Below are 19952 nucleotides of genomic sequence, written 5' to 3' on the forward strand. Positions count from 1 at the left end.
CTTAATTCACACAAGAGTATTGAAATTCAGTAACAGAAGGCAATTATGTATACATTCATATTTATGTCCAAATATTTTGCTGGAAACCTCATCCCTGCGTAACCCAGTGGTCGTCTGTAGCCATAACAAGCTGTACACATGATGTCAGCGCTGCAGCCATATCATCACAGAGAAGAAAGCACCAGGGGAAGCAGTGGAGAGGCAGCAAAAAGGGCAAAGGTAGGTAAGCAATGCTTATTTTTATGGTAAAGGGGTTGTCCAGTCTAAATCCATAATTCCATAGTAATTATGTGACTACAGACTTGTGAATTCTTGCATTGCACACACTGAGGATTCACCGCTGTCAGAGCCAGGAATGGAGGCCACGTGGCTGCAAGTATGCATACTTATGGCCAGAATTTGACTAGATGGGTATGGCTTTCGCTCAATACACTTGTATTGAGCGAGGCCGTCTTCCTCTAGTGGCAATGTGGCCAGGAGTATGCATCCTGACAGTGCGTGCAATGCAAGAATTCACAAGTCTGCAGTCTCATAGTAACTCCAGACTTATGGATTTAGACCGGACAACTTTGCAGGTGGAAATACTGACAAGATGACGCAGTGAATTGACAAATCTATGTGTAGACCCCACCTGCTGCATGTGGCTATGGTTTTAGCCACATGCAGCCAACACAAAATGTGAAGTGGGTTACACAGGGGCAGCTAAAGCCGCGCACCAGATTGTGGTGCCAGACTGGGCATAGAGGGCTCATTTCTCCAATGTAAATTGTATCATTGCTATATTTCAGTAGCTTTCCATAAGCTGAATGCTAGGGACTTGTATGTGGTGGCCACAAAAACAAACAAAATGTTGACTACATTAAGTTTTTACATGTTCCTTCTAGGGGCACAGTGACAATGAAAAGGCCCCCATACACATTAGACCAACGTGGGTCAAACCTGCCAATGTAAACAGTTCAGCTGATTTAATGTATATGGGGGAACCCCGACTGTCTTCTGATACATGATGTCAGGGAACAAAAGCATCTGACATGTACAATTTAAGATGGCTGATCCTTTTGTTCTCCATAGATAAGCTGTCACCAGAAATATCTGGCAGTGGCCCACTCCTTGGGAACACTTGGCCAACTGCTTCATCATTCAGATGACAGCCATTTAAAGTCTATGAGAGGTAAAGACTGAAAAAGGCATAAAGATTTACAGACACTTTTGTAAAATATATTGTTCATTCACTGATACATACTGCATCCCAGACAACTGCTGCCACTCCCAGCTCCTTCCAGTCCTGCTTGATCCGTATGGTGTGGTTGGAGAAGGTGTAGGTCGTGCTGGAATTGTGAAACTTCTTTAGGCCACTCAGCATATGGTCATCATAAGGCACCAAAGCCATTTTAATAAATCCGCATTACATACAAATGATCTATGGCACAGTAGAGAATCAGTTTTAGTCAATTATTTTAATATTTTACAATACATAGCATTTTACCTACTGGTGTGGCACAAAGCTATTCCTACCCAGCAAATTATTGGATTTGTTTAATCCGTAGGAAATGGTCAATGATTGAAAATTCACCATAAAGTCTCATACAAACAGCCACAAATGTCAGCTATGGGGAGATAAGGTATGCACACCAGTGACTATGTAAGGGGAATACATGAAATAGCAGAAACTGCAGTGTGAATACTGACTTGAAAAATCCAATAGCTATATGCAAGAGTGAATATGTGAAAAATGGAATCTGCATTACTGCCATGAACATATGACTCAAGAGAAATTTAGCTACTGAATTGATCAATGCAATAGAGCCCCAACACTACGCCAAAGTATTTCTCTACGTTGGGGTCCCTAGCTAGTGTGTGTCCTCTCATGTAGTTAAAAAACTTACCGTGTATGGGAAGCTGAGACCCAGGCTATTTATGCGTATGATATGGATTGGCAATAGGTGTGGTTGGGGAGGGTTCACAAACGAAAACTACTAACAAATAAGGAAGAACGTTTGGAACACCATTCTAAGTCTGAACTGGGTGCAAAAACCTAAAAAACATCACTATGGGGAGATAAGGTATGCACACCAGTGACTATGTAAGGGGATACGCATAAATAGCCTGGGTCTCAGCTTCCCATACAAGGTAAGTTTTTTAACTACATGAGAGGACACACACAAGCTAGGGACCCCAACGTAGAGAAATACTTTGGCGTAGTGTTGGGGCTCTATTGCATTGATCAATTCAGTAGCTAAATTTCTCTTGATTCATATGTTCATGGCAGTAATGCAGGTTCCATTTTTCACATTTTCACTCTTTTATTTTATTGTATTTAATGACTGAGCTATTGCTTGAGCTAAAATCATTTCTTATAGATATGGTGAACCCTCAATTAACATTAAATGAAGGTCAATGGACACAGGTGGCTGAATTGAAGGATTGCTTAATCACCCATTTACAGTGACTAAAAAATTACAAGCTGAGGATTTAACTCCTGGCATTTTCATAAGGGAGTGGAAGAACTTGCTATTTTGCCTGTCCCAAAGAGGAGGTTTAATCGCAGATAAGTGAAAAATTTATTGCAGTGCAATGTGAACATCAGGCATTTAATCATTTTTATGATACAATAACCAAGATATTTGGATAGAACATAAAATATATTTATTGGAATACAACTTTAGAACACAAAAAACTAATAAATTGTAAATATATATATATATATATATATATATATATATATATATATATATATACACACACACACACACACAAGATATATATGTACCGTATTTTTCGTACCATAAGACGCACCCTGGTTTTAGAGGAAAATAGGAAAATAACATTTTAAGCAAAAAATGTGGTCATGACACACTGTTATGAGGCGAGGATCTGCTGCTGACACTGTTATGGGGGTAATGTCCCCAAATTCTCTACTAAGGTACCCCATCCTGGTAATGATCCTCCTGCCTTGTGTATATATTTATGTCCCTCATCCTGGTATAGCCCCATCTTGCTATATACTGCATCCTGGTATGTGCTCCCATCCTGCTATATACACCATCATCCTGCTCATATACACCATCATCCTGGTCATATACGCCATCATCCTGCTCATATACCCCCATCATCCTGCTCATATACCCCCATCATCCTGCTCATATACCCCCATCATCCTGCTATATGCCATCATCCTGATCATATACTTTCATCATCCTGGTATATGGCCCCATCATCCTGCTATATGCCATCATCCTGTTCATATACTCCCATCATCCTGGTATATGGCACCATCATCCTGCTCATATACCCCCATCATCCTGCTATATGCCATCATCCTGTTCATATACCCCCATCCTGCAGCACACACAAAAAATAAACGTTTACACTCACCTTTCCTCGTTCCACTCAGCGTCGCTCCTCCTCCTGTCTGTGCCGGCAGCGCTGTGTTGAGCCGGCCACGTTCCGTGCAGCACTGCGATGTATTGTCCTCCAGTCTGCCGGCGCGGCTGAGGACACATGTGCGCACAGTGATGACGTCATCGCTGTGAGCACCGCTAGTCTGCAGTCCACACAGCGCGGCCGGCAGACTGGAGGACATCGCGATGCTGCAGGGGAACGGAGGAGTACATTGATTCACTGCACCCCGCGCTGATAATGATGTGCGGGGGGCAGTCAATACAGCTAAAAATGCCATAAACTGTATTGTCCTATGTATTCTGGCACCATTTTACTATGACTATGGAAAAGTTTTTTTTTTTTTTTGCCTTGATACAATATTTGTAATGTACCTGGAACCATTAAGCTGTACTAATAGGTGAAGTTTTATATCCAAACTGCTGGATACCTTTGTTTGCCTTATCTGCAATTCAAGACAAGCAGAAGCTTTTACTTTCTGTGCCAAGAATCTTCCCAGCCAATCTACAGGAACTGGTGAACTTGCCACTTTCTGCCCGTTTTACCCCAGTATACACTTTATAATTTGCGCCAAGTAGCTCTTTTTGTTGGGTGAGACCAGACAGGCTAAAATGGTTTTCCAGTAATATCAATGAGCCTTGGTTACCCTTCCTATACTAGGAACAGCCAACAAGATGGAGATGCTCAGACCCAGTTGTCTAGAATGTGTCCGTGATCACAGTTGAACTTTACACTCTATTTTTCCTGCTTGTAACACATCAACTTCAAGAACTGACCTTTTATTTGCTGCCAAGGATATCCAGCGCATGGACACATAGTCTTTTAGATACATGCACATTAGTGTAATGACAATTTTTTTTTTTTTTATGAAACCATGTGCAATCGAGGACCTTTTATGGGTAATTTAAGAATAAGTATTGCTTTTTTTGTTTTTTTTTTTAAAAAAAAGTTCCCCCTTTCAGTCAAATGAAATACGGCAAAAATTATTTTTTTTCCCCCCAAAAAAGGACATGCAATTTTGCATTATTGAAACGATAATAGTAATAACTAAGTAACTTGTATTATTCGTTTTTTAACAAATACGGTATAAAACAGTTAATTATAAGTACAATATGTACAAAAGAAGTGTTTAAAAATTATTTTTTCCTATGAATTTTAGATTCAAAAATTCAATTTTTTTCGATTTCGCATGTAGTTCCTCCATCAGTTTTACAGCACGTTCAGCATTTTGGTTAGATCTGGGAATGTCAATTAATGACTCCTCGACCAACCAGTGCGCCTTCAAACACTTAATTGCCTTCTTGCACTTTGTCTTGGTGAGTGAGGTTATCAGTTCATTGAAGGACACTTCGTTGTAGTGTTGCGACTGGAACCAGGCATTTGCCCATTCATAGCAGATGAAGTCGCATGCTATACCGAGGACGCGGCGCCACTCTGGTATCAGAAAAAATGCTATAACAGCATATATAGCTCACGAGTTCCGTCTTGCCATGTGCAGGTTTGGGGAGTTTCTTCCAACTGATTCGAGGCAAACGTGATGTTGTTTTGTAATGACTATATGCCTGACATAGTTCATATAAGAACTTGAAATCATCTCGCCATCCAGGATTCTCGCCTGTGTTGACATCATCTGTTGCAACTTGGTGGTAATCAATCTGAAGTGAGGCATAGTTTTCTGTTAATTTGTCAATGAGGAAATAATTGAGTTCTGGTTTCTTCGTTGACTCTGGAATAAGGAAATTCATGACGTGCTTCAGTAGAAGGTCGAGTACATGGTGTTGACAGCCAATGTATTGTGGCTTCTGAAAGCCCTTTCTCAAGACATCATCCTGTATCAGTGTTACAATCCCGTTCAAACGACCATTATTTACTGCTGCCGTGTCACAGATTATCATGCGAATATTTTCCCAAGCGTTGTATTCATCAATTAGCTGATGTAGTTCCTTGTGAATAGCCGTGGCAGAACCAGTCTCACATTTCAGAATACCGAGTTTGATTTCGGTTGTGGTATTTTTCAGCAGAACTACTTGATACTCTTCCCCTTGGATTCTTTTACCATCGAAGTGGAGACAATAGGGATCTTTGCTTTGAAGTTTTTCAAAAATTTTGGTTTTCATTTTCGGTCTTTCTGAGATTATTCGTCTCCAGACACCAGACTGACTTGGAACCGGTACATCATGACCTTGTTCAGCAATGGTTGCAAGCACTTTATTTGCTTTATGTATAGAAATGTTGTTTTTCAGTACCAGTAAACTTGCTGTTGTAGTGCTTGCTCTTTTGTATTTCGGTGTGCGTTCAGGAGAAGATGACGCGGAAGAAGAGGTTGGCTTTGGAGTCTCGGGTAAAGATTCAGAGACAGTATCATGTGTGGGTTGCGATTGCGAAGTGCTGGCTTGAGCTTGAAATATTGATAGTCGGATTCGTTTTCTTGGATGAATTGATTCCAAAGGAGCTTGTTTGAGCGTCGAATAACCAACCTTGCCTCCACTCTCAACTTGCCTCAGGTAGAGCTCTTTATCTTCCGAGTTTTTAAATTCTCCATTAACGTTGGTGACATCAAATAACTGAGAAAGTGTTGCAGTGAATTTATCAGAAGGTTTCTTTTTGTTTTTGTCATTTAGATCAATCAGACGATTGAGTTTCTTTCTGATGAGTGCAGTGGATAAAAGTGGGAAGTCTAGAGTTTCCCTCCAGAGCAATTCTATATCCATTATCATATTTTTTATTCGATCCAGTCGCCGTTTCTCGCTGTTGAACAGAAAACTGAAGTTTCCAAGAATTTGGCAGTTCGTTGGCATCCACGTGAGATTGGAGAGCTTTTCAACATATGGAATACAGTGGTACCTTGCTTAACGAGAACAATCCGTTCTGGGACTGTGCTTGTTAATCAAGTTACTCGTTCAGCAGAGCAAGATTTCCGATAGGAAATCATTGCAATGCTGACAATTTGTTCCACAACTAGTTAAATGTCCCATCCTGGTCCCCTATTCTATCATTCCACACACACACAAACACGTACAAGCACACACAAACTCACACAAGCACGCACGCACATATTATATGCTCATCTTACCTTCCGTTCCATCGCCGGTCTCCTGGGACTTGCTGTTCTCCGGTGCGGGCCGTGTATCAGGTAACCATAACGACGAGGGCGGAACTTCCTGCCAGAATGCTGACGTCAAAGGCAGAGCCGCTTGCCTCTGATTGGCCAGCGTGCTGCCTTTGACAAGCGGTGACAGGAACCAGGAAGTTCCTGCTTCGTTGCTATGGATGCAGATGCCTGGAGTGGAGCGGAGCGGCGCACTACAGGACCCAGGAGGCCGGCAATGAAACGGAAGGTACAGATATTATATGCTCACCTTACTGTCCGTTCCACCGCCGGCCTCATGGTACTTGTAGTTCGCCGCGATGTACCCGGGAACTACAAGAACCATGAGCCCAGCGGTGGAACGGAAGGTAAGGTGAGCATAATACTGTATGTGTGTGAGTGCGTGTATGTTTGTGTGGACTGTAAGAGCAGGTCAGTGCAAGGTGGATGGACGGAACCGGAAGTGTGTGAGGTGAGGATTTCGCTCGTACAGCAAAGCTTTCTCGTAAAGCGGGTTACAAATTTACAGAAAGCTTTGCTTGTTAAGTGAAATTCTCGTTAAGTAGGTTACTCGTTAAGCGAGGTACCACTGTACTTGGATTCAAAAAAATCGTTTTTTGAAAATTTTGAAATGAAAAAGAGGGGGAACTTTTTTGAATATTTTACAAATTTGATGATACTAATGTCATTTAAATGCAATTGTTCCTCGAATGTAAGGGGTTTCATTTTCGTTTTGCAAAATTTTTAAAATAGTCATCACACTAATGCACATCCGCCAAGTTTTCTCAGGCAAAGCCGCTTCGGGAGAATCCTGGCAGCTGTTTTCCTGAAGCAGCTCTGCCGGTAGTCTTCCCACGTCACATATTTTAACTGCTTAAAGGGAACCTGTCATCACTTTTTTGGTGTATAAGCTGTGGCCACCACCAAAGGGCTCTTATATACAGCATTCTAACATGCTGTATACAAGAGCCCAGGCCGCTGTGACAACATAAAAAACACTTTATAATACCTAACGGTTGTGCGGTGGGCCTAATGGGCGTCTCTGTTGTCCGGCGCCGCCTCCTTCGGCCATCTTTGTGCTCCTTCTTTAGCCGCGGTGCATGACGGGTCCGACGTTATCCTCACTCGCCGGCATGCAGGACCTGAGCAGTATTGTAGTGCGCCAGCGCAGGATCGGCGAGTGTGTATGACGTAGACGCGTCATGCACACAGGCTTCAGAAGAAGGATGAAGATGGCCGAAAGAGGCGGCGCCGGCACCAGAGACGCCCATTAGGCCCACCTGGCGACAGTTAGGCAAGTATCATAAAGTGTTTTTTATGTTCTCACAGCGGCCTGGGCTCTTATATACATCATGTTAGAATGCTGTATATAAGAGCCCGGTGGTGGTGGCTACAGCTTATAGAGAAAACAAGTGGTGACAGGTTCCCTTTAAGGATTTCCGAACTCATAAGAGGTTAAAAAAGTGACATAGGGCAGAACATGTGCACAGCAGTGTCATTTTGAGTGTCATGTTATGAGGCTCTTGCGGTGCTTTTTCAGGCAGAATATGTGTAATACACCTGAAAAATGTGCCGCATGCACATGCCCTGGCAAGGTAATTCAATATGAGATTTTCTAAGAATAATTTTTGGTCCAAATTTGTCCTTGATGAATTATAAAAATAGACCAAAAAAACAAACAAGCAATCAGCTTTTATTCACACGCTCTGTTGCTTCTCCAGTGATTGTGTACAGGCTGCAGCAGGGACATCAAGCTGACATCGCTGCAGTCAGTCACTGAACTCAGCTTCTTGTGCCATCTCCATCAGCAAAGCCTTCCCCGCTGCAACATCTATATAATCACCGAAACAGCAATGGGGAGGCTCAGTATCAGCTGGGTTTTTTTCATTATATCAAAAAGGCAAGGATTATTTTGAACAACACAGTAAAAATGGGCAAGCCACTAAAGGTTACTCATTTCTACAGTCACTACTGTTAGTCTTTCTGCAATGATCTACACCTTAGCAATGGGCAATATGTAACCAATGACAACAGGTTTTCACAGACTAAAATATTTTAGTCACTCTGGAGTATGGAGAATTTGTATGTAATGTTTTCCATTGTGGCTTCTTCCTATGCCTGCTACGAGAAGATGCTGATTTGCTTTGAAAAAGTTGGCTAAACATGTAATACATTGGCATACATTAGATGGGAATGCCAATGTCCGCTAATCTCAGCACAATCTGCTAGTGAGCGGAAAGCAGGACAGGAAAGATAGAAAGGCTCTACCAGTCACTGATTATTTCCTATAAACATTTCTATCCATATGTAAGGGCTGCAGTAGTGGACATATCATGGGCTCGCTATGACTAGGAACCACCTGAAATCTGAGACTTCGTCCATGAGAGGTAATATTTCCCCTATTTATCAGTGTTTAGGCCAGAAAATGGTGGCAAGACACTTTGAAAAGACACAAAAGTTCTGCTACTTTATTTTTTTTCACGCCAGTTTTGCATAGCTGTACAACAATGGGCAGAGGCTACGCCTACCGGTCAATTTCTTAAAAAATGGTGACACTTCTTAGGCTAAAAAATGTTCCTCCAGACACTAATTGGGGTAGTATTTTCAGTGAGGCGCACAACATTGATAAGATGTGCAGAATACATTAAAAGGCTTGTGCCACCTAATGAACTTGGAGCATCTTATTCCTGCACACCCCTCAATAAGACTGACGTACAATATGCCAGGCATAGTGAATCGGACCATTGTGTTCAGAACAGAACAAGGATTCTGAGCGCTGTACTAATTTTCCAAGAGCGGCACCTTAACCTTCCACCTAGATGAAGACTGCCACCGGCCTAGGAGAAGAATGCTTCCAAATGGCACCTGCATGGAGCTCAATCATACAACATTTTCCACCAAAGTAGCTGTTTTAAGATCTAATTGGTTTATGATTAGCTGCCCTGTCACTTAGGATGAGCCAACTTTCAACATTTATAGGTTTAATATTGCACCGATAATCACCTACAGACACCCTTCTTAATATATGAAGACATTCCGGGTGGCACTCTCAATCACTTGTGTAGGTGCTGGTGTCCAGGGATGGCAACCCTTGATATATGTGTATAGTAATTAAGACGCCCTTTTTTATTACCCCTTCTGATGGTAATCTAGGTTTACCTAGTAAAAACATATCTACAGTATAGCACTCTAAGGTAGGAATATATCCCCACTATCCCCAATTAATCCAACAAAATCATTCTTACCCTACTTAACCAGAGCCATAACTTTTTATTTCCCCCCACATAATAATACAAGGGCTTGTTTTTTGCAGGACAAGTTGTAGTTTTGAAAGACACTATTTATTTTATCATGTAATCCACTGGAAAGTCGGAAAAAAATCCAAGTGTATTGAAATTGAAAAAAAAGTGCAATTTTACAAATTGTTTTTCTAGATTTTTTTATTTACCATGTTCACTATATGGTAAAAGTGACCTGGCAGTATGATTCTCAAGATCGGTATGATTACGCACATACCAAACATGCCTAGGGGTTTTTTTGGGGTTTTTTTGGGAGAAAAAAAAAAGTAAAAAAAAAATGTAAAAAAAACATTATTTGCTTGTGCCGCTATTTTACAAGACCCATAATGTTTTAATTTTTCAGGATCTGGGGCTATGTGAGGGTTCGTGTTTTTGCGCCCTGAGCTGACGCTTTTAATAATATCATTTTGGAATAGATATGATGTTTTGATCGCCTCTTACTGCATTTTCTTGCAATGTTGTGGCAGCCCCCAAAAATGTAATTCTTGTGCTAATTCTTGTTGCGACATTTACCGATCGGAATAATTTATTTTATATTTTGATATAATTGGACTTTTCCAAATGCAGAGATAAATGATTTTTTTAATTGCTTTCTTTTTAATGGGACAAAAGGGGGTGATCTGAACTTTTATATATATTTTTTTTCATATTTTTCCCCCCTTCACTACCAGGCAATTTAATAACTTTTTTTATTTTGCCGTAATTATAGCCATGAGGGTTTGTGGGTTTTTTTAATGACACCATTCATTTTACCCCATATTATACTGGGAAATCAAGTGTAGTAAAATTGCAAAGAAAAAAAAAAATTCTTAAAAAAAAAGTTTCTTATAATAGTTTAAACTACTGATTAATACAAAGTTTGTTGAAAGTACAGATCTGTTTAAAGGGGTTATACCGAGTCATCACCCCAAAAATGCACTGGCGTATATTTGCAACATTTTGTAACTTGAATTGGGCAAAACATCTGGAAACACTAAACCATGCCACAATGGTGAACATTAAAAACGAATGTTAAAAAAGGAGCAAATAAGAATAAGCTGCAAATGCAGTAGTGAATCGGGGGCTGTGTATTCTCTGGAAGCAAACACCCTGATAATTGTAACACTATTAGAATATGTCACACTTTGCTTTTTTTACTGCATTTTTCACGTTTTTGCAGCAGCAAAAAGAAAAAAGCATTTTACTGTCCCAGCAAAGTGAATATTTGTGACATCTCCCGGGCGCGCTGTTTATTATTTTCTTGCAGATTTGCAGCAGTTTCAAATCGGTATCATGTCAATTATTTCAGCAGGATTTTTCACCCATTTAAATGAAGAGGAAAAAATACAAGCAAAAACTTAAATATTTTATGGATTATTTTTTCCTGCCAACACTCCAGTATTCCCAGCAGATTTTTCTGCTGCAAATACTAAACGCGTGCACATACCCTTACCTGTACAGTGTACAAAGAAAGCTGCCAATCAGTGGTGTGGTTCGAGGTTACACTGCGCTCAGCATTCAGAGAACTGGTAAATCTGCCATACATCCAGTTGTATTAAAATGACAGCAAGCAGCCCAGCAAGTGATACATCGCTTGAATCAGGGCCTCAGCCCCTAAATTATGCTGCTCTCAGATTACATAGCAAAAACTTGCGACTAATCCGTATACCGCAAAATCTTTTTGTGCTGAACCGATCCTTTTATTTACTTGGAGGAATGTTGGGTTAGTTATAAAAAGAGATGTATGACATTCATTGCTGCACATAAATACAGCACTTATCAGTATACAGCTCATGTTACCAGTATTCTTTCACTGTATGTCAGAAATCCAATTTCTCCGATTGGTGGCTCCTGTAATATGCGTATGTCACGTCCCTTATCGGGCTCTTCTCACCCCCTCCGCTGTGCATTCTGTTATAAATAGTAGCAGCACACTGACTGCAATGAACACCATATGTCTCAGTGGCAGATAAAGGGTTTGCAGGCAGCAGCTGCATGATAGCGCAATGTTAACTGAGCCGTATGTTGCTTACAGTCTTTACAAACCTTTGGGCAGTTGGACAAAAATACCTTTCCAAGTTATTTTAATTTCTTTACAGGAAACCTGTCACCTGACCCGTGCTGCCCAAACCACAGGCAGCATCAATCCGGGCCTCGCTGCACAATTACAGCCAGACGGGAATCCACCTGAAATGTTCCAGCGCTTCAGAGAAAATATACTTTAACCGCTTCAGGACCGCCGACTGTATATAAACGTTGGTGCTTGCTGGGCTTTGTGCAGCGCCGACATATGCCCTTTTATGTTCTGATAGCGAGGAAAGTGTTCTGTCAGGTAGCAATGAGGATTTTGATGGCTTGAGTGGCAGCGCCAGTGATGGCTCAGAAATGAGCAGTCAGTCTGGTCCATCCTCAAAAACAACCAGACCTAGTACAAGAAAGGCAAATGAAACTACTGGAGAAACGGCTCCAAATCAGGGAATGATGACCAGTACAAGCGAAGTCCCTAGTACTAGTGAATTGGCGGATGCCAATGTGGATGTCAATGTACAAAATGCTTGGCCATTCGATGCAGCATTTCCCAGATGGGAAGCTCCAGATTCGGCTACCCCTTTCATCCCTGATTTTGCTGCTATCCATGGTATAAATGTGGAGGTGGGAGGTTTTGGGAAAGTTAATTTTTTTAATTTGTATGTGACAGATAGGTTGCTAGAGCATATTGTCCTGCAAACAAACTTATACACTTCCCAATTTATCACCCAGAATCCTAAATCCTATTATGCCAGGTCAAATTTATGGAGGCCAACAAATCGTCCTGAAATGAGAACATTTTTAGGACTTACATTTGCCATGGGACTTATTAAAAAACAGAGGATTCGGTCTTACTAGTCCCACCGAACTGTTCATGCCATCCCTATGTAACCTGCCGTTCTTCCTAGGACCCGGTATGAAATGCTGATGAGATTTTGTCATTTTAATGACAATAGTCAATGCCTGCCCAGAAATGACCCAGAACATGATCGTTTATATAAAATCAGACCCATCATCGAAGAGTTCACAGAAACCTTCTTAAGGCTCTACACCCCAACACAAAATATTTTGATCGATGAGTCCCTTGTAAAATTAAGCGGAACACTGCACCTCAAAATGTATTTCATCTTAAAGGGCAAGGTTTGGAATAAAGCTGTATAACATGTGCGAGAGCTCAACTGGATACACATCAGCTTTTCGCATTTATGAGGGGAAAGACAGCCAACTAAACACACAAGGATGCCCTACTTATCTGGGGACAAATGGAAAAATTGTTTGGGAACTGATAAATCCATTTTTACAAAAAGGCTATAATCTGTATGTGAACAATCACTACTCCAGCATACCCCTATTTAAAAGTCTGGCTGAATGCAACATAGGGGCTTGTGGGACAATTCGTAAAAACCATCAGGGGTTTCTGCAATCATTGGTGAACGAAAACTTCCAAAAGGGGCAGTCAGGAGCTGTTCGCAGTGGAAAGCTACTTGCCCTCAAGTAGAAGGATAAAAAAGATATTTACATCCTCAGCTCGATCCACACAGATGCCACAACGGCTATTGAAGAACTAGGGTCCACTACTCCAAAGCTAAAGCCTGTGTCAATCATTGATTACAACAAACACATGGGTGGTGTGGACCTTGCAGACCAAGATCTACAGCCATACCAGGTATCAAGAAAATCACTATTCTAGGAAAATGTGCTTCAAAAGTCAAATGGTGCTCCTTGCCTTCCGAGTCCTGCCATGCATCCAAAGAGTAGTTTTCTAACACATATAGGGTATCGGCGCATTCAGCAGAAATTGTACAATAAACTATATGGCCCATTTTCTCCTGTCACACATGTAAAAATTTAAAATTTGTGGCTAAAGTTATATTTTTGTGGTATAATTTAATTTTTTCATTTTCACGGTTCAGCATTATAAAATTTTGTGAAGCACCTGTAGGTTCAAGTTGCTCACCAAACATCTAAATAAATTCCTTTACGGGTCTAGTTTCCAAAATGGAGTGACTTGTGGGGTAGCACCACTGTTTAGGCAGATCTCCAAACGAGACATGGCGTCTGCTATCTATTCCAGACAATTTTGCATTCCAAAAGCCAAATGGCGCTGCTTGCCTTCCGAGCCCTGCCATGCATCCAAAGAGTAGTTTTCCAGCACATATAGGGTATTGGCACATTCAGCAGAAATTGTACAACAAACTATATGTTCCATTTTCTCCTGTTACCCTTGTAAAACTTAAAAATGTGTGGCTAATGCAACATTTTTGTGGGAAAAAGTAAAATTTTCATTCTTTCCTTCCACATTGCTTTAGTTCCTGTGAAGAACTGGAGGGGATAATAAACTTCTTGGATGTGATTTTGAGCAGTGTGAGGGGTGCAGTTTTTAGAATGGTGTCACTTTTTGGTATTGTCTGTCACCTAGGCCCCTTAAAGCCACTTCAAATAGGGTGTGGTCCTAAAAAAATAATTTTGTAAATTTTGTTGGAAAAATGAGAAATTGCTGATGAACTTTGAGTCTATCCTAACAGGAAGTTAGGAGGGTTAAAAGTAAATCCACTCCAACACAAGATGTAACCTGTAGACGCAACACACTCGTGACAATAACATCTGACTCAATGACGTTAATTCATTGATCATTGATCCGAGTAGGTTGAAGCCGTTTACAAACTTTCAGTTCTTCACCGTCCATCTTAAGTGTTTCCGGTCATATATGGCAGTAGTCAATATCTTTGTCTTCTTTGTATTGACTAGGGGTCATTCCATGTCAAGTGGACCAGTGGTCCCCACTCGACCTTCTCCGATTTTGCTGAAAATTTATAAGGATGTACATGTATGTTTGAAAAGAGGTTCTGTAAATTTTTAGGGCCAGATCTCAAATACATTGGGCACTGTTGACCTTTCACTGGAGGTTCCACCAAGCCTGCGGCTTCAGCTAAGAGGATTTTGCAAACTTTGGCACATAGCCATTAAAGTTCTATACTGGCTATGATGCTGAAATTTGACATACTAGCTCAACTTTTGCTGCTAAACACAATAAAATTATTACCGGCTATGACAAAACAATATTTCGGCCGCAATTTTGTGTCAAAGTAGCTTGTAAGACGCCTCACATAAAATTTATGCCTAACTTTGCCCATATATAACTCAAGACCAAAAACCAATAGTAACTGGTGCTTTGCCCTGTACACCAAACATCTACATGACTTTGCATTGCTGCAATACCACGGTCAAAGCATATGTATTTGTGGAACTATTCACACCCACATATGATGAAAAACTTAAAGAAACCGAATTTTACCTATTTTTAGGTCAAATTTCTCAAAAAGGGTACCCCTAAAATATATTAATTCTGATATCATTATAAAGAGCATATTTTTCTCTACAAGGATCATTGGGGTTTTTTTTTTTTGAGTCTCTCAGTTTAAGAAAAGAAAAATGCCACTGAACATGGTGTTATTTATGCGCGTAATGCATTGATTTTGTGTTTGATTTTAAGATTCTTATCACATGTTACAGAGTTGTATTATTGCTAGCAATGTCTATTATAATCAAAAACCTATAAACCTTTTTATTTATGAAAAGTTATTGGCTAATAATAATAACTAATAATAACTAATCAGTGATTGCTCACGACATGACACAGTTGCAGTCCACACTTTCTTAACAGTAATTGTGGAGTATCTCAAGACTCTCATCTATGGGATTCGTCATATCCACTACTTCAGCGATGGATCTGCAGCCCAGTACAAAAATTTCAAAAATTTTCTCAACTTGTACCACCACAATGCTGATTTCAATATCAGCGCTGAATGGAATTTTTTTGTTACCAGTCATGGAAAGTTGCCCTGTGATGGGATTGGAGAAACAGCAAAGAGGTTGGCAGCTCGTGCCAGTCTTCAACACCCAACTGAAAACCAAATATTGACCCAGGTGGATTTATTCAACTTTTGCAACGAGCAACTGCATGGAATCAAGTTTTTTTTTGTTCCAAAAGAAAAAATTGACGAAACAGGGGTAGTTCAAGAGGAAAGGTTCAAAAATGGACATACAATTGCTGGAACAAGAGAAAATCACTAGTTTGTGCCAATTGATGACAAAAAGATTTGCATTTCAAGGGTGTCAAATGACCCATCATCTTTCATTGCCCATGTAGATGGATCTGTCAGATGAGAAATGCCTTTTGTGCCAATTGCAAACCTCCAGCAAGGGCAATACATTGCCTGCATTTACTATAGGAACTGGTGGATTGGAAATATTTCTGATATTTTAGTCGACGACCATGATGCATTAATAAATTTTATGCATCCTCATGGACCAGCTAGCTTCTTTCACAGGCCTGTGAGAAATGATACATGCTTGATTCCCGAGCAGTCAATCATTGCAATAATTCCAGCACCAGCTGCAACAGCATTGGGCCGACAATACAGCTTCTCTGAACCCATTATGTTGCAAATTCAGCAACAATTCCAGACCACTTAGACTGAACATTATGGCTTGGGAACCAACAAAAGATACCCAATATTAGGCTTGGGATCCTAGGCAAAGACACCCACCCTCAGGCTTCGGAACCTGCGATAAAGAGACCACCCGCGACTTGCCTTGCACGGCTATCGACCATGGCTCCTAGGCGATGGGGCTGCTAATTCTCAAAAGACAGCATTATTACAATTCTTAATAGGATTATAAAACCAATTCTTAAGGCCCCGTCACACTAAGCAACATCGCTAGCAACATCGCTGGTAACGAACAACTTTTGTGACGTTGCTAGCGATGTTGCTGTGTGTGACATCCAGCAACAACCTGGCCCCTGCTGTGAGGTCGTTGGTTGTTGCTGAATGTCCTGGGCCATTTTTTAGTTGTTGCTGTCCTGCTGTGAAGCACAGATCGCTGTGTGTGACAGCGAGACAGCAACAACTAATGTGCAGTGAGCAGGGAGCCAGCTTCTGCTGAGGCTGGTAACCAATGTAAACATCGGGTAACCAAGAAGCCCTGTCCTTGGTTACCCGATATTTACATTTGATACCAGCCTCTCTCACTGTCAGTGCCGGCTCCTGCTCTGTGCACATGTAGCTGCAGCACACATCAGGTAATTAACCCGATGTGTGCTGTAACTAGGAGAGCAAGGAGCCAGCGCTAAGCATTGTGCGCTGCTCCCTGCTCTGTGCACATGTAGCTGCAGCACACATCAGGTAATTAACCCGATGTGTGCTGTAACTAGGAGAGCAAGGAGCCAGCACTAAGCAGTGTGCGCTGCTCCCTGCTCTGTGCACATTTAGCTGCAGCACACATCAGGCAATTAACCCGATGTGTGCTGTAACTAGGAGACTGGGGGCTGGTCACTGGTTGCTGGTGAGCTCACCAGCAACTCGTGTAGCCACGCTCCAGCGATCCCTGCCAGGTCAGGTTGCTGGTGGGATCGCTGGAGCGTCGCAGTGTGACAGCTCACCAGCAACCTCCTAGCAACTTACCAGCGATCCCTATCGTTGTTGGGATCGCTGGTAAGTTGCTTAGTGTGACTGGACCTTTAGGGAATTGGTTGTGGTATAACCACCATAAACCAACGCAAGGGTTTGAATAGTGAAGTAACCATTCATTGCGTATTAATAAATAACACCATGTTCAGTGGCATTTTTCTTTTCTTAAATTGAGAGACTCCAAAAAAAACAACAATGATCCTTGTAGAGAAAAATGTGCTCTTTCTAATGATATCAGAATTAATATATTTTAGGGGTACCCTTTTTGAGAAATTTGACCTAAAAATAGGTAAAATTCAGTTTATTTAAAGATTTTCATCATATGTGGGTGTGAATATTTCCACAAATACATATGCTTTGACCGTGATATTGCAGCAATGCAAAGTCATGCAGATGTTTGGTGTACAGGGCAAAGCACCAGTTACTATTGGTTTTTGGTCTTGAGTTATATATGGGCAAAGTTAGGCATACATTTTTTGCGAGGCGTTTTACAAGCTACTTTGACACAAAATTGCGGCCGAAATATTGTTTTGTCATAGCCGGTAATAATTTTATCGTGTTTAGCAGCAAAAGTTGAGCTAGTATGCCAAATTTCAGCATCATAGCAAGTATAAAACTCTAAGGCTATGTGCGCACGTGTGCGTATTACATGCAGTTACGCTGCGATCTGCAGCGCAGCGTAACTGCATGCGTCCTGCGTCCCCTGCACAGTCTATGGAGATTGTGCAGGAGCCGTGCGCACGTGGCATATTAGAACGCAGCGATTCGGCTGCTGCCCGAATCGCTGCGTTCTAAGAAGTGACATGTCACTTCTTCCGTGCGGTTTGCATGCTGTCTATAGGGAGAGGCAGCATGCAGAGCGCACGTTCTCTGCCGGCATCATGCGCTTCAGAACGGAGCTTTTCAACTGCGCTCTGAAGCGCACCTTTTAGGTGCGGTGCAGAGCGCACACGTGCGCACATAGCCTAATGGCTATGTGCCAAAGTTTGCAAAATCCTCTTAGCTGAAGCCGCAGGCTTGGTGGAACCTCCAGTGAAAGGTCAACAGTGCCCAATGTATTTGAGATCTGGCCCTAAAAATGTACAGAACCTCTTTTCAAACATACATGTACATCCTTATAAATTTTCAACAAAATTGGAGAAGGTCGAGTGGGGACGATTATTAAAACTGGTCCACTTGATGTGGAATGACCCCTAGATAAAGAGAAAAAACTGCAAATCTGATTTTTTTTTTCTTCAATTAAAACAAAAGTAACAAAAAAATAAAACAAAACACAAAACTAGAAAAGTGTTAAAGATATCCATCAAGGTTATCTGTACAGATGAGTGAACCTGAGGTTCAATGTTCGGGTTCGGAAACTGACTACCAAACAAATCAAAGTTTGGGTTCGAAGTTCGAGTTAGGAGTGCAAACCACTAAAGTGAGCAGCGCTGTGCTTGGGTATGAGAGATGCTCAGCCCAGTGCGAGCCGCGTGCAGTGTTTGAACGGTTCACAGTGGGAGTAACAACAGCATAATCAGATGTAATGTGCACAAAAGAAAAAAATTTGAAAAACTCTTCCCTCCCTTCCTTGGAAGTGTTCTGTATATGGCTGGCTGCATGTGGGTGGAGCCACGAACTGCCCAATCACTGACTTCTATTGAGGTTCGGATCAAGTCGGCGTCACAAACCGAACTTTTCTAAGGTTTGACTGTGCCTCTAGAACGAAGCTTCCAAAGGTTCGCTCATCTCTAGTTATCTGGGCTGACTGCATGTACCATCCCAGATTACCAAACAAGAATTGGGTCCTCTAATTCTAATGGACCACATCTGTGGGTAACTGCTGACCAACTGATCACACTAAAGTGTGCCTCTAGTAATTCACTACAAAGCCATAGGCTATGTGCCCACGGGAAAATTGTCCTGCGGTTATATATCCGCAGAACATTCCGCAGGAGCTCCCAGAAAACCGCAGCACAACTTTGTTTCAATGCTGAGGTTTATTTGCGGAATGTCGTGCGGATATGGTGTGGGCATTCTACATTGAGGATACAGTACCATGGCTTCAGCACTGCATCCTCAATGCAGAACAAGTGCTGCAGTGATCGTGGCAGTTCATACTTACCTCCATCACGCAGCACTTCTCTCCGGCGTCTGTCAGCGTCTCTACACTGTGCAGGAGAAGGTGGGCGGGCCTGAACTAGCTCTGGCTGTCACATGACCGGAGCTCGTGCAGGCCCCGCCCACCTCCTCCTTCCTGCTCATGGATCCACCGTGCTCCAGCCTCCTGTGCACCGAGGGAAAGTGACCGGGTGTATGCTATCAAAGCAGGTAAGTATGGGACCATCCGCATGTATTTCCGCAGGAAAAATTGACATGCAGTTATGTGCGGCTGCGGGATATCCGCAACATATTCCACAGTCGCACATTCCGCAACGTGGACACAGACACTCTACATGTCCCATAGGATAACATGGGGAGTGTCTGTACATGCTAAAACCTGCGGATTTATCTGGAAAATCCAGATAAAGCCGCAGGTTTTCCGCGGCAAAATCCACAGAAGCAAGCTCCCGTGGGCACAGGGCCTTAGGGTACACACCGATGATGAGTTTTTACAGAGTATTTTATGCTGCATATTTTCTCTGCATCAAAAATGTAAAATGCAAATACAGCATTTTTCTAATCCTTAACATGTCAATTTCTCTTGCA

The 19952-nt window shown here is 41.7% G+C and overlaps 1 protein-coding gene across 4 annotated transcripts in view; it reads right to left on the reverse strand.

Annotated features, from left to right (window-relative positions):
• Positions 1-19952, reverse strand: part of METTL21A (methyltransferase 21A, HSPA lysine) — a 69404-nt gene that overhangs the window by 16651 nt on the left and 32801 nt on the right. For all 4 annotated transcript variants that reach the window (XM_075317727.1, XM_075317725.1, XM_075317728.1 and 1 more), the window contains exon 2: positions 1244-1420. In XM_075317727.1, the coding sequence (XP_075173842.1) occupies positions 1244-1390 (147 nt within the window). In that variant the 5' untranslated portion in view covers positions 1391-1420. The remainder of the gene's footprint in view (positions 1-1243; positions 1421-19952) is intronic.

The sequence above is a fragment of the Anomaloglossus baeobatrachus genome, chromosome 7 (genome assembly GCF_048569485.1).
Source record: "Anomaloglossus baeobatrachus isolate aAnoBae1 chromosome 7, aAnoBae1.hap1, whole genome shotgun sequence".
NCBI classification, from domain to species: domain Eukaryota; kingdom Metazoa; phylum Chordata; class Amphibia; order Anura; family Aromobatidae; genus Anomaloglossus; species Anomaloglossus baeobatrachus.